Source organism: Arthrobotrys flagrans, assembly GCF_004000055.1.
Source record: "Arthrobotrys flagrans strain CBS H-5679 chromosome Unknown unitig_3, whole genome shotgun sequence".
In the NCBI taxonomy this organism is placed as follows: Eukaryota; Fungi; Ascomycota; class Orbiliomycetes; order Orbiliales; family Orbiliaceae; genus Arthrobotrys; species Arthrobotrys flagrans.
Window position 1 is genome coordinate 5,056,248 of NW_027137547.1, and position 15,727 is coordinate 5,071,974.

The following is a 15,727-nucleotide window of genomic DNA, read 5'->3' on the forward strand; positions in this document are numbered from 1 at the left end:
AGAGAGATCAAATGTCCCGCAAGAATTTTTGCTCGCAAAACCACTCCATGCATACCAGAATATCTCTTCTCTTTTCGAACCTGTCAAACCGGCTTCCCTGCAGCTGAACCCGTTCGCAAAATCAAAATCATATTGCGCGCTACGGGAAACATCTAAGCTGGGTCGGGTAGGCGCAGATGCTATCTGCGACAGCGACAAGCTCAAGAAAGAGCGAGAACCATCCCCTCTGTCTTCACCCAGCTTCGGCTCATGCCCAGAAGTTTTTTTTTTTTTTTTTTTTTTCTCTTCATGGGAAAAATTTTTATACATGAGAATTATTTTTGGCTACACAGTTTCAACACCAGAGCTATGTAGCTCCCTACCGAGCACATAGGCGAGACAAGCTGCATCTCTACCGATAAGTTACATGCATAGCGCACGCAGATGGAGGTGTGTGTGCAGAGCTGATGTTGCTTGCTAGCTGCTTGACGCTTGCTACTACCGCAAGGCTGGGAGAGGTGATTCGGTATACTTTCCACAGGATACATATATCACACCCACGAGGCATACTATAGGCATTATCACTCTAGTGCTTGGAAATCCCACCCCCATTGGAACCACACAGTCGGCACGATTGGAACAAGATGTTCCCTGAGCTGTGGGTGGACTGTGGACCACAACCGCATGACAGCTAGTCAGGATTCGGCTTGGAGCGAAACCCACACCTCACTCTTGGAATTAGCGGGTGGAGTTCACAGGAAAGGGCGGGAAGGCAGGCGAAACGCTCACCCAGATACAAAACAAGTGCACCGCTTGCTGTAGGGCTTACGTAACTATCAGCGTCTCCAAGTAGACAGCGGATCTGTCTTGAGGATTCCGATGACGAAATATCGATCACGAAGAATTCCAAGTTGGCATTTTGCAGAGGAAAAAGTAAAAAAAAGATAGGCACTCGGGATGTTCCTCTTTACTTAGTACCTGCCCAACTTGGGAGTTAAATCTGGCCACGTTACGAGGTCTTCGTTAAGATATGCCACTATCAAAGAATCAGAATTGTGTCAGTGTCAGCTTAAGCCCAAGTTTAGTGCACTGTCTTGATTTTAATTATCTGAATTTGAATTTGAATCCTGGAACGTTGACCATATTTTTCTTGATCGAAAACCCCGCAGGTTAATACCTCAGCGCCTGGGGTTTTCTTTGCAATTCCGAATCTTTTAGCTCCAAAATGTGTAAAACGATATATATAGGTATAGATCGGGGCAATTTTGCATCATTCCGGTTTGACCATCAATCGTATGTGCGCAAGTGAGAACATCTGGGGCCGAGACCTCAACTAGTAGTAGCGCCATGCCAGTTGTACGGAGTTTAGTATCCAAACATATATTTATTTTAAGTTAGATCAATTGTTATTCGTGTATGTATAATCTAGCTATAGCTAGCTGTATACCGCAACCAACGAGGTAGTTGCGACATGGATATCGGATCTGGACCTCGAGCGTTAAGTAGTCAACTCACCGTATTTATATATATATAACCGAGAGTCAACTATCCAATAGCTACCTATATACCTAGCTAGAATCACTGAATAAGAGCTATAGTACCGAAGCTAAGCCATAGCTACTTGTACCACATTCGCTTCTGAATATTCAAATCACCGAATTCAAATTTCAAAGGTCGCAGCCACCATGCAACATATGCATATGCGACCCATAGTGACGACCACGCAAGCGCAAATAATTAATTCCAACGACCCAGTTAGCTGTGGTTGTATCTTCGGATCTAATCATGAGTACCCAAAATACTACGAAGCCGGTTTAAATTCCACAATTAGTGCCACATGACGGTGACTATTTGGACATAAAGTAATCCAAAGCTGGCAGATCTACGAATTAGAATGTGTCGATTAGGAAACATTGATTTTGGAATTTAATAGCTATCGTTCAGTTAGTATCGATAGATTCCATAGACGCCGACCTCCATCTATTATCGGCGTGTGTAACCCACCTAGAAAAAGAATTTTGAAATAGATATACTAACCGCGGTACAGTATAAAATTTTAAAACACAACTCTCCGACTTGGTTAGTAGAATTGTAGAGGTACCCGATATTGCAATGCTATTTCACATTTTGGAGCAGGTACGCCTATGTACCCCTCGACCCACAAATTTGAAGACAGATGCCGGTAGATCCGTGGAGATATAAATATTCGACTTGGACTTAGCTAGATGGTCATGAAGTAAGTGGTGTCTGAAACGGTGGATACTACCACAGACTGTTTGAAAATCGCATGGGCGTCTATGCTATGCAGCCGCATGCAATAACGATCCCACTAATTGCCACGTCTATACCGAAGTTCCGAGGCGCGTCTATAGATGATTCCGAAGAATCTAAGGCGCAGGAGGCGTACGTATTAGGAGCTTTAAATTAATTATCCGGTGGAAGGATGGCTTGCATGTCTGCATGTGCACAAATAGGTTTGTATTGGGTCTGCCACTCGCCGCTCAGGTCGGATGTTTATTTTTCTGGCCAGCTGGTATAGTTTGTAGGATCGAAGTCGAAAAAGAAGCAATTGCATTGTTATGGAATAGCTCACCAGATGCGTCTGGACATGTGGTTGTTTATATACCAGTCCTTTAATTAATGAGATAAACTTTTGACCATTTGAGCACTTCGAAACTTCGTGAGTTGAGGCCCTTTATATGCTAAGTTTATAGGAGGATTCGACGGATGTGGGTTTTGGGCGGTAAAGTTTATAAATCGTGGCTTATCCACTGGGATAGATGGGTCAAGGACGGGGAAATTGTTTATATCAAATCGAGGCTTGAAAATCGTAATTTAGGATGTTTGAAACCTTGATCGAGATTATTATTTCGCCGTAGCTCGAGGGATTGCGGCTTGTTTATCTAGGCCCGGATCCTCATCTGACTAGAAATTCTGTCAACATCTAGATATCTCTGCATGTATGATAAATTACCTATAATCTAACGGGTGATGTCATGCGTATATTCCGATATCGATCGGAGTCTGGAGAACAAATTTCCCTTTGAACCAAAATAAACCACGGCGGAGTAGCTTTATTTTGCTCCACAATTTCCAGATAACGTCGGTATCGTCGTGTGGCTATGGAAGAATCTACGGTGCATTATTCGTCGACGTCGACTCGCAATAACCAAACGTGTTGGAGGCGCACCCCACGCCGCTTCGATGTGGGTCCAACTGCCCAGCCTATCAGGAAGAACAAAAAACCAAACCGCTCCTCAACCTCGGAGCCCACGGAGAAACTATCACGAAGTATCGTCGTATCCCATGCACATGCAATACAACTCCTTCCGAACCGGAGACATGTGCATACACGGGGTACGAATACATCTTTCCAGAAAGCATTGCGTGGAAGCTTCGAATATCGACGGACCCCGGACATCGACTGCTGAAACAAGCCGTGCCGCCTCATCCTCCACGGAAATTTAGTTTCTGGATTTTATGGAAGGAATACTAGACCCAGCCGTCCGCTTGTGATCATGTCCGTGTTGTAGGTTTATAGTGTCACAAAATATAGCCTTCGTCGGATGAGCAGTTAATTTCAACGGCGAAACAAGCGAACCCTGGGGTTCGAGTTCCTGATATCCTCCCACGCATAAACGATATCGAAGTTGTTGTTGGCGGGTTCGGTTTCACATTGATGTCCATATGAATGATCGATATCCAAAGAAACGGATTTGTTTCTCACATTCCAAATTCCGAGGCGACGAGCTCGGTCCATTTGATACAGTCTGTTAGGGGTTTAGCTGTTGGTAGAGCTCGAAGCCATGAAGCCCTATCCTGTCCGAATAAGGGGAGAAACTTCATGCAAAAATTTGCTTCCCCACGGCATCTTATTCGCCGACGGATGAGGCTATCACTTTCGAGTTAACCTGTTCTGGCGCTTTCCCGACTCTTTGGGACCATCGAACCCCACCCACATTTGCCCACAACCGCCTGTTGGCTGACAAGCCGGGTATCGAGGCCCAGGCAGGGCTGCGACAATCGTCACTCACCAAATGTCAAAGTTGCAGCAGAAAACCGTCCAAAACACGAGGCATGGCTATCAAGCTTACACCCTCGTATTATTGGAAATCTATGGGACCGACTTGGGAGCCTGGGCCAGCATTTTCGCCCACGAAAAGATGAAATGAAGGCCTCTCAATAGTATCACGTTCTTAAGAACCAATCCCTTTATCACAACAGTTTTATACACAGAGAGTCAGCCCACAATCTCGATCAACAGTGTGCTTGCCCAATTCTGCCGGTCCTTTATCTCGGCTGGCCGATTTGGCTGCCCCGTTGTTTACGATTCGCTGATCGAGGGCTTTGTTCCCCACCACCTCTGAGTGGCTACCCCCCGTTCAAATTTCTCCATTAGATTATCAAGCACGACACGGCTCTCCAACATGCAACAGGATGAAAAAAGGGACCTGCAGAACCGAAGCGAACCACGACCAACCAACATCAGGGAGGGCGTGTTTCAACATCCTTTATGCTTTCCAACAATTGGTGACTGCCTGACCCAGGGTCTCACCTCGAGCCGCCTAGCGAACGGCTTGCAGCTTACCCTTCGACCGCCGACGGGCTCCTGACGGCAGAGTTTAAATGTTGGTGGTCCTGAGGTTTTTATGTTTGGTTCAATCTGATGCATGGACTCGGGCGCACCACTGAGCCGGAACACTCCCTCTTGGCGCAAGCTAAGGACTGAAACTGCTCAGCTTGGTCAATAATTGGCTTATGCTGGTCGGGCAGGGATGAACGGGATGGGATCCTATCCCCCTGACCCATGTTCGGATAGCCTTTTAATCAGCGTTCATGCAACCTATCGGCGAGGGTCTTGAAAGGGACGAGCTATTAGGGATACAGGGTCTCCGAGCATTCGTGAAGGTCTTGTCAAGAAATAATTGTGGAAGAAAAATATTCACAAGAAGAAACCATATTTTGAAAACCAGAAGAGGCGAGATCCCAAGGACGTTTTCATACCTTCCTTTCTTGTTGTGCTCTTCCCCTTCCTTCGGAATAGGCCTTTTGGTACGACAATTGTCGTTCACCCTTCTCCAGCGACTCCTGTCTCTTCATGTTTCAACATTCTATTCCATTCTTTAGGTAGACGGGGTCGGCCTTTCTTCACATTATCGGATTTTGTTATCCTTACCTCATCGCGCAGCTGAGTTCCTGGGTCCGGCAGCAGTCTACCGAAGTTTCGGACAGCCTGCTTCGAAAGATATGCCTTGACTGCGCATCTCTGCATTCCCTATCCTTTAACCCAAGTAAACCTGGGGTGTTATCCTTATCAGGAAAAATATACGTCAAAACATCATCTTCTCCTTCTTTTGCGCTCACTATATACGTCAACTGAGATACAGCATCAGTCGATATATGGAGTAGCTTGCAGGCCATTGCACTATACGTTTTTTAGTTTACGGTATTATAATGACACTCGTTTGCAGAACTTCTCTGTAGTCTGTTTTAGAGTTACGAGCGGTAGATACTATCAAGGGGCGTCGAGTTCGAGCTTTACACCAACTACGACGACACAATGGACGAACATTACAGGAGACCGCAGTCGGAAAGCGAAGATGGCGCGGTCACAGACAACTTTATGCCAATACAACGTATGGGATCTAGAAATTTTAAACGACACAAATCGAGGTCACGAAGTAGAAATGGTTCCACATCGCCCCAGAAAATGGGTAGATACACGCCGCCTCTCACAAACGGTCGAACGTCACCCATGAAAAACAGGCATTCAAAGGATATCCCTGCTGACGAGCCGATTTCGATACTTGACCCTCGCCGGTTCACACCAACGTTGCACGCGAGCTTAGTAGCCGAAATTCTTAGCTTACGTCGGGACCTCGAGGCCAAATCCGGATTGATCGAGTCGTTGGAGACGGATTTGTCGATTGCCAGGGCGGAAACTGAAAACACTGCAACAACTGCTGCGTCAGCCCGCAGGGAGGCAAGGGATGTCAGAGAACAACTCAAACTGAAAGAAAATGACGAGGCTCTCGAATCTCTCTCTTATGAGAGAGACCAGGCCTTGGAAACTGTTGCAGAGCTTAAACGCCAAGTCGAAAGGCTGACTAAATCTCGACGGAAAGCTGAAGATGATATTGAACGCGATCGAAGAATATTTGACAGAGAACGGTCTGAATGGGACCTGAACAAAAGGTCATTGGAACATCGGGTTCACGTGGCTGAAGGGAGGCTGAAAACATTGCTTCAGGAAATTGCTTCAGCGAACGAAGCAAACCAACAGATACAAGAAAGAAACGATGATGAAGTGTATGGAAATCATCTCATGCAGCCGGAAAGCATTGCCCGCCCTGTGAGCAGAAATAGCATGCGATCAATATCTTCGTCGGGGTCTGAAGACACAGACGCGGAGAAGCTCGGGATCAGATTTTCAATGATCAATTCTGAGGCTTCTCAGTCTGCACTGAGACTTGCTGATGAGCTTGACTTTATTCATGAGACCAGCGAGGCTTCTGAAGCTGAAACCGAAGGATCTGTTTACCCAGAATCTGTTGGAGAAATGGCACACGATCCTATCCCTGCGCCAGAGGAGGAATACGAGTTTGAAGCAATCAACGAACATTTAATCCCCTCTCGAAGATCCTCTGGCGCACTATCTCCTTCGATTGTTGGCGATGACAAATCAGAGATGACCGAATGCACCGTTTTGGCGGCAGGGAACGACGGAATAGAACTTCAAGATTTACGACGAGAAAATAAGCGGATGATGGAAATGGTTGAACAGTTGGAGGAATGCATCAGACTTGAGAAGCAGGAACGAGAAAATGTCAAAGCCACCATGACGGAGGAACTCGCAGATTGGAAAGTTAAATACGAACAACAAATCCAAGTTTACGAAGCTCGAGAATATGAAGGCCGGCAGGAGCGACTGGTTCTCCAGCGCGAGCATCAAGGTCAACTGGAGCTTCTTGAATCAATAGCTGCGGATACACAGCATCAATTGGAACTTCTGGCCTCTGAAAAAGCAGAACTGAAACGGTCAATGGAAGAAGCATCAAGGAGGGCAAGAGAGGCGGAACTGGAGGAAGAGGACCATCCAATGGTGGAAAGCGTCCTCGAGGAAATTTTGGATGAATGTGTCTTGGTGGAAGCTCTTCCTCCGATCGAGGAGATGGACGAACCGTCCATTGAGCTCATCAAGCCGTTCGAGACACCACGCAACAGCGTCGTTCTCCAGGATGATTGCGTTCCACAATCTCCACGAGAGATATCTGCGAACCAAAGCCGCAAGAGGATATCCCTCATCGGGCCAGTTTCCCCGCCTCTCAGCCCACCATCCACTATCACCCGCAGGTCATCCGCAGTTATATACGTTTCTTCGGATTGCCAAACCGCCCCTGTTGTATTTGCAGAACCGGGTGTGGATATGGAATGCCAAACCACACCTATTGTAATCGCGGAGCAAGGTGTAGACGTAGGATGCCAGACCGATAAGCCGCCTAGTCCTCTACAATCCCCCACATTCATTATACCCTCTATCACAATACACCCTCCTGGCCCTGCAATCATTAGCTATGAGCCAAAGCCAACAAGAAGTATTGCCTGTCAGACGACTCAGCCACCTAAGACGAAATCTACTTCGATGCAAACTGAAGTTATTAAGGTCGATACTCGGATTATTAACAAGACCTTCGCATCTCCACCACCCCAAAGAGAAGTTCCAAAGCCCCCGGTCCCTGTTCCAGCTGCGGCTCCAGCTGCTCGGCCACCAACAGCAGTGGCCCCCCGTCCAACTACTGCAGTTTCACCCCGACCGCTGACAGCAGTAGCCCCCCGCTCCCCCGCTCCTGCACCTATCCGTACCCAGCCGGCAGTCCCAGTTAGCCCTCCACCAATGACTTCACCTCCAATGGTTTCACCACCCATGATTTCACCACCCATGATTTCACCACCGATGCTTAGCCCAACTACCACCATTAGTTCGCCACCTGTGCCCCCTGCAAAGAGCACTAGGCGGGGTGTCAGGGCTCCCCTTGCAAGACTAAACACAACTCCAGGCCCAGCCATGACTAGAGAGATGATGGAAAGTCCACCTCAATCCTCACCACCTCAGAGATCTATGTCTGAGGCTGCAATCCCCCACTTTCCAATGGTATCGCCGAATGGGGTCTACAGACCTCCAAGAACAACATCGCTTTGGAAGTACGGTGACATACCATCTGATGAGGACGATGATGAAATGGACATTGAGGAGCAGGAAGACATGTTTGGAACGGCCCTTTCAGCGCCGAGACCACCACGTCCACGACCTAGCGAATCTACGATCGCTTCGATCGCTTCAAATCGTGACAGTATGATGCTGCCAAAGCGACATCCAAGTATCAAGCGAAATATGGCAACCGGAAAACCTATCTTGCCAGCCCGCGCGTGGGGGCACACTGTTCCAGGTGGTCCTCGTCGAATTCCTGGTATCCCGGTCGGTCCACCTTATCCTGTACCCCTACGTCACAGCTCTCGAAAGCTGCCGCCATCGATTACAAGCTCGCGCGCAAGCAGCCCTTCACCCATGCCCGGTGGCATCAGACGTACACGAAATTCCGTTCGAAAGTCAAGGTCTGCATTGGGGTTGTCACAACCGCAAAATGGTTCCATTCGGACTAGATCACCACCTCCAATGTCATCATTCTCGTCTATCACCCCAGAGAGTCCCATGGACATCCCACCATTGCCCCGGGATACCATCTTGCCAAATTCTATGAATAGGCCGAATTATGGACACAGATACCAAGACTCGAGTGTCACTGGAACGGCATCGATTGATAGCTCGCAACAGCAGACTAGCGTCGTGGATGCAATTGCTCAGACAATGGTCGGCGAGTTCCTATACAAGTATGTTCGGAAGAGATTTGGTCAACAGGAAACTTTGGAGAAGGATGATGGAGGTTCTGGCGTAAGACACAAGAGATGGGTCTGGGTGGCTCCGTATGAGCGTGCTGTCATGTGGTCAAGCCGTCAACCTACAAGTGGATCGGCCTTGATGGGCAAGTCTGGACGAAAATGTAAGCTCTTTGAGATCCAACAGACCGGTGCTATTGCTAATTGGGGGGGTTTTTTTTTTTTAATACAGTGCTCATTCAATCCGTACTTGATGTTAAAGACGAAACTACACCACCAAAGGGCGTTACTCTCTTCAACCGCTCAATTCTAATCTTGACGCCCGCTCGCGCCCTCAAGTTTACAGCTGGGACCCAGGAAAGGCACTACATCTGGTTGATGGCTCTTTCCTTCCTTGCTCACTCTTCCCAATCTCCTGCAAATGGTCTTACTCTTCCACCTGCCCTACCATTCGAATACGAACAGCTCGCGAACCGCTCCGAAACCGAGAGCAAGGGCAAAGAAAAGGCAACTGCTGCTCCATCATTCGTGTCTGGTGGCGAAAGCGAATTCTACGATGCTAGGCCCACCTTCCAAAACCCCTTCTCCGGCCGTGGTAGCTTCACCACCAATCACAGCTACGCATATTCCAATGCTTACTCCAACACCTACTCAAATTCCAACGGTACAATCGAGGACATCTATAGTGTCCCGAACCGTAGAACCAGTCGATATGGCAGCATTGTATCAGACGATAGCGTTGCGGACTATCCTACAGTCCGCAGACACGCAAGGAAACGCTCTAACACCGCGTACCCACGCATGCCACCTCCCAGAAACTTCACTTCCCCAACTTTCAGCGGTTTCTCTGGAAACCACAGACCTTCTGAGTCTATCAACTCTGATTTCAACTGCAACATCCCAATGTATCACGGCAATCAAGGAAATGATCGAAATAGCATGATTTCTTATCAACAGAGCATCAGAGAAGGCGCTGGCAGTGCGGCTGGGAACTTCTTTGATGCTATTCCAAACAATAGTACCATGAGGATGGAGGCGTTCATTAGTGCTACCCCTAAGATCGGTGGGTACGAGGATGATGACTTCTTCCCGGATCTTTCCAGGACGTTCCAGAGCGGACGGTCGAGTAACAGGAACAGTCGAGCTTTTGCAGCGGCGAGAAATGGTTTCATAGACGCTTACGGAATAACCGACGATCCATATAGTATCAGTCGGGGACGGTATAGTGAGGATGATGATGGGTCGTATCATCAAAGGAGGGATCTATTTGCTGGGTTTTAAAAGCCTTTTGCAATTGTTCCCCTTTGGAAAATACCCTTCTCTTGTCCTATGGTTTTACTACTGAAAGACTTTTCTTTTTTATATGTATTATACATTTCTTTACGAGTATGTTCCGGCTTCACGCAGATACACCTTTTGTCATGGCGTTTACTCTTTGTTTTTCTGTCGTTTGGATGTATAAAAAAACTGTGGGATATATCCGATCTTTCACTTCTATGTTTTGGGCTTGTTGCCCAAAAAGGGCTTGCACGGTGTGCGGGAGTTCAAAGTATCATCTTTTTTTTTTTCAGCTATTTTATATTCTCACGGTATAATCTTTTGTTTTATACATTATCATGTCAGGCGGATATTTTTTACATTTCATGATCAGATCAGAAAGTCCTTTTGGTTCAGAATCTCTCTTTTCTTTCTTTTTTCTTGTGTACTTTTAACATTACAGAGCTGTACTTTTAGCTACAGGTTTCCTTGAGTTAATGGGTGGGAATACTATAGGAAGGAAAAGTTATAATGCAACTAGCTCGCGCTCGTCCAAGATTGTATTATGCATCTAGATTTAGACTCACTGCAAGCTCGAGAAGACACCCAGAACAGTCGGAACTGGTAGATAGCCTCAAATGCAGGGTTTACACTAAGAGAAGATCATAGTGATATACTTCTGTGGCCGGAGCCGACGCCGTCCGCTTGGACATCCTTCTCAGGAGGGGTATCAGCGATTGCGTTGACAGCAAGTCCCAGGCTTATGCTTATTGCCTCCAAGCTCCACGATCGATCGACAATTGGTGCTATTAGCCTCGATTTCAGGCAGATAAGCGTCTTGCCCAACGATTTGTGCAACAAAAGGGCAACGCACGACCTACCACACAAAAGACCAAATATATATTCGAATCCGGAATATCTATGCAGGTTATGAATGAATCCAAAGGTAAACTGGTCTTAGCAGTTCGTATTTATATTTTAGATGGAGTAGTACAAGAGGCTCAGACAAATAAAACGCCTACACCCAATCATAAACCCGTGCGGCAATAGAAAAGATTCGCGGACTATCGCCGATTCACCTCCATGAAAATGGACGCCCATTTCATTACCATGTCCAGTGAAATACATACTCTCAAACCCGGACTCTTGCACAATCCTCTGGGCAGATGTGCGGAGTCTGTCACCCAAGTTGTCCAACCGAAGAAGTGCTTCAGCAGTAACAAGTTTTGAAGCTGCAATCGCCGCAGTGAGTGTGAAGATATTCCCATTGGACGTCCCAGAGTGGAAGGGAGCCTTTTCAACACCCGAGGGTAAGGGTCGTATAGATTCATAATATCCTGCCAGCCACCGAGAGCTCCGAATGGGAACCTTCCTCCCACGTACTTCCCAACGACGGCCATGTCAGGGACCACACCCATTACACCTTGCATTCCGTTGAAACGAAGGCGCGATGTGACGCATCCATCAAAGATTAAAATAGCATCAAGCTCGTCTGCTGCTTTGCGTAAAAACGCAAGGAATTCCTTTGAGGCTGGTAGCACACCACCGGCTACTTACAAGGGCTCGACGATGATAACGGCTATGTCGGCACAGCAATGGTTGGGTGCCCTCGATGTTGTCGAATTTGCCAATAATGAAGTCGCGAGGTAGGTTGAGAGAGGGTTTCCTTTATCTGGAAAGCTCATTGTGCTTCCATGGTATCCACGATCAAAAACAAGGATCTAATCGGGTCAGTCTATTGGGTCATCTTGGTATCGGCTTCAGGAGGACTAGCTTCCGCCCCGGAATTACAAACCCGTATTTTCTTCATAATTAAAATCCTATTTCTTATGATTTCTTCCAGCTCGGCTTCTTTCTCAACCATACCTCCCAGTGCAAATCCGTTCGAAAATACTTCTTCAACGAGTCATAAATGACCGGATTAGGGCCCTTTCGAAAGCTTCCTGAGATCGAGGGTTTGATGCAACAAACTCTTGCACTAATACGTCTTTTAACAGCATGGTGGAGAGAGCAAGATGTCTTTCTTTCTTTCTTTCTCTTTTTTTTTTTTTTTTTGGGGGGGGAGGGGGGTGGTTTTCTTTGAAGTTTGGGCACAAGGTATACCCCACTGTCGGCGTAAAGGTACCAGGGCAAGCAAGAGTGAAACTGGAGGACAAAACTTTGACCGAAGTAATGATTAAGGGGGATGAGCAGTGGCTACATTGACCGAAGATTTTATATCTCCTTCATCCCGAGGCCAGCTATACTTGATGCATATCATGAATGTAACTGCTAACTAGAGCACGAAGAATCGATGGTTTAAAATTCTACCTAGTCGCTCGGAAGGTGGGAGTTGGGTTCCGAAAGCTCAAGTTCCCGTTTTCAAGTTACTCCCGCTCTTCTATCGGGTGAATGTAAAGCGGCAATGACGGATCCAAGGTCGCACTATGGAGGGCTTGAGAGAACCATGAAGCTACATGCGCAGGCAGATTATCTAGCAAGCTACCTTCGTTTGAAAGAGTTTAGTTGTGATACGTAGGCCGACTTGTGCAATTGTAGTTACTTTACGAGCGGACTTGCATAACCTGCCAAGACCCATTAATATCCTCCCTCAAAATGCTATCCCAGTATACCATAATCCCACACAGAAGTCTGAAATACTTGTATACATTTTTATGTATTTATAGAAAAGCGATTGGATCTTCCAACCTTTGAATTTGTGTCACGCTATCTACGTATCCTCTGTTACAACTTTAGTCTTCCATTATGACTGCTAAAGAAAGGTCCTCGCACCTAGCTGATACCTTGAGACAAGATGGCAATCTTAATTTGGATGGAGTGTCACTTGATATTGCTAGTGTTATAGCAAGCTTACGAACGAATCTTGAAGTGAAGAGTTTGTGAATTGAAGCTTATTAAAGTTATTAACCGCATAGGGATAACCACGCTGCACAGGTTCATCAGATCCAAAAGTATCCAATCGTGTAATCGCCAGTGTCAAAACACTTCACGAGTACCCAGAGAAGGGTTACTTCATCTATACACTCTTAATTACACATGATACACAAAGACCGCGGCTAAGATAACACATCTAGGTGTAAATACTGGTTTCGGCGGCAATGATGATTCTCGAACTCCCATAGTCGGCAAGCTCCAACAAGCGCTACTGCAGCTCACCCAAACGGGAATCCTGGCAAAAAAATGGCCATCTTCACGGAAGCTTGAACTCGATGCCTCTGAGTTGAGTGCGTGCCTCTGAGTTGTGCGCTGCAACCACCTATTGCGGGGACACTCTGGCGTACGTCTGGGTATCATAAAGGCTCTTCCAGGACCGTTACGCTCTCCGTGGTGCATCTCAATGGCTAGGGCCACAGCTTGAGGATTGTCAATGAAGTAGATCACAGCGAAGCTAAACCCTACCCAGGATAATCCAATTATCGACTCCGAGTCTGGAGAAATATATTTTTGCAGCAACTTCTAGGCTGCATCGGTCACTTCGGCTATGGAAAAGACTCCCGGAGCTCTGCAGATGATGGGGAAGTTGCTATTTAGCTATTCCTCGGAACTCATCAACCTAGACCTCAGCAAGGGATTACCTCCAAGTCTAGTGGCTGACGAACCAAGTTTGTCATTTGCTATGAAGCGTGTGGACATCAATATGGAAGCGTATTTGACCGAGTTAGGATGGCTTACACATTCCGTTACGCCGCATGTGCAGTCCGTTGAGATGCATAATCAACCCATCAACTCCCTAGCTTTGATTTCGGTGAGATGTACGACGCAAGCTATAGAGTGTTCAAGAATATATTTGCCAACAGACGGAAATACCATTCAAGACGATGCAGCAGAAGTCTTTCGATGGCGAGTTGGACACCGAGTCATACTTGGGGGTTCGTCAAAGCTACTATATCGGTTTGTCAGAAAAGAATTGAACACACCGTTCCATTGTGGGCTTGTGGAGCACCCAACGGTGAAAGGCGACGATGTTCCAAATCGACCGAGAAAGACCATTGGGTCCTGGATCTCTATAATCATTGATGCGATAGTCGATGGTAGGATCCAGGCTCCTCCACGCGACGCTTACACCGGAACACTACAGAATGGTGATGCTGGAAAACTTCGCAACGGCGTTGGAAATGTTCAGAAAAGTGAGACCGGAAGAATAAAGAACAGGGTGGATAGCAGACCGGTATGAAGCGAGGTTTCTTAAGGATAAAATAGATGAGATTTTGACGTAACTACTGGACATCTTGTTGATACCTTACCTTGAATGTTGAATTGCGTTCCTGTTATATAAACCGCGTGGTATTTTGGTGGAAACTTTGGCACAGCTAGACCAGGTAACATTCAAGCCGATATCATGAAAACCGATTAGAGCACGACCCCTCATACATGACCATAGGAGGTAGTAATTATGCCTGGGATGTGAAGTCACCGGCTCGAGAAACTCGAGGCAATGCTAGACTGCAGACTGTACAACTCTGCTATCCAAGACTATCGAATTGATCATCATCGAAACATGAGACCGGAATTCGAATGCAGTGCCACGAACTTCGTCATATCCGGCAGACTCCTCGCCTGCAGCCGAAAGGGGGAACTACATATCCATCACGGCATCTGATCCAATGAACAGCCGTTTGCTGTCAGCACCTTCCCATTCCGTCGCAGGTTGCTGTGGTGAATCGAAACACAAAACCGAGACGGCCAAATGAGCCGCCTCTTGGCCTGCAGGGTTCGGTTGCCCACACAAGACTTGGATTTTCGGGGCCATGGACCAAGCAGCAAGCTCCCTTGGCTGTTGAGCTTGCTTCACGATCTGGTTGCGGTAACCAGATGGGACATCGGAGGCCGCAGGTGGGAGAGTGCATCAGATCAATCGTGTCGCTGGAATTCCACTATCTGATACTTCTCGTCCTCTTCTTTTAACTTGAACCTGATTTCCTCCTTGTCTGTCGGGCCCTAATGGTTATCGTCGAGAAGGCAAAAAAAGACGACATGCATCCGATTTCATCATAGGCCGGCACATTCTGAAATACGATTTCCCATACACCTATAAACACCCATTCGACGGGTTCCCATGTGCATGATCAACCTTAACGACTTACGAAATCGAAAACATTGCCTGGTGGCTAGATGCAGTAATCGATCCTCAGGACCAGCATCTCATCTAGCTTTAGCCTGTCGCACCTTGCGCTGAAGGATTACATATACTTGTTTGGATTCTCGAGTGCGACTGGAAGTTTACTTTGTTCGACGGATACTTAATAAACTCGCATTCCTTCGGCGCCTCCGTATTTTACGGTTTACCCCAGAAAAATATCACACATCGCCCTTTCGAACTTCATTCTGGGTGTCCTCGATATCTATCGATAACCCTGGCGGCAACTCTTGACGGTAACTCCGAAGATTCACCAACGCTTCGACGAAAAAAGAACGAAATCCCTGTCCCACCTGCAACTTAGATCTAGCCTGTCACAGCAAAATTCGCAGGCGAGGCCTCTTTTTTTATCTTTACTTCCCGCCTTTGCCATCTTTGCTGTCTTTCCGTTCGATTGCCTGTCGAAAGTCTCGGGTACGGTGGTAGTATTGGGAAGCGCTCTAGAACTAGGTTCCTTTT

The 15,727-nt window shown here is 47.0% G+C and overlaps 2 protein-coding genes across 2 annotated transcripts; both read left to right on the forward strand.

The window, feature by feature from the left end:
- Positions 1 to 5,539: 5,539 nt before the first annotated feature.
- DFL_002863 (uncharacterized protein) lies at positions 5,540 to 10,155 on the forward strand (the record flags this gene model as incomplete). The annotated part of the gene is made up of 2 exons (XM_067631712.1): positions 5,540 to 9,038; positions 9,107 to 10,155. The coding sequence occupies 2 exons, from the start codon at positions 5,540 to 5,542 to the stop codon at positions 10,153 to 10,155; spliced, it is 4,548 nt and encodes a 1,515-aa protein (XP_067494231.1).
- Positions 10,156 to 13,612: 3,457 nt separating this feature from the next.
- DFL_002864 (uncharacterized protein) lies at positions 13,613 to 14,305 on the forward strand (the record flags this gene model as incomplete). The annotated part of the gene is made up of 1 exon (XM_067631713.1): positions 13,613 to 14,305. The coding sequence occupies one exon, from the start codon at positions 13,613 to 13,615 to the stop codon at positions 14,303 to 14,305; it is 693 nt and encodes a 230-aa protein (XP_067494232.1).
- Between the last annotated feature and the right edge of the window lie 1,422 nt (positions 14,306 to 15,727).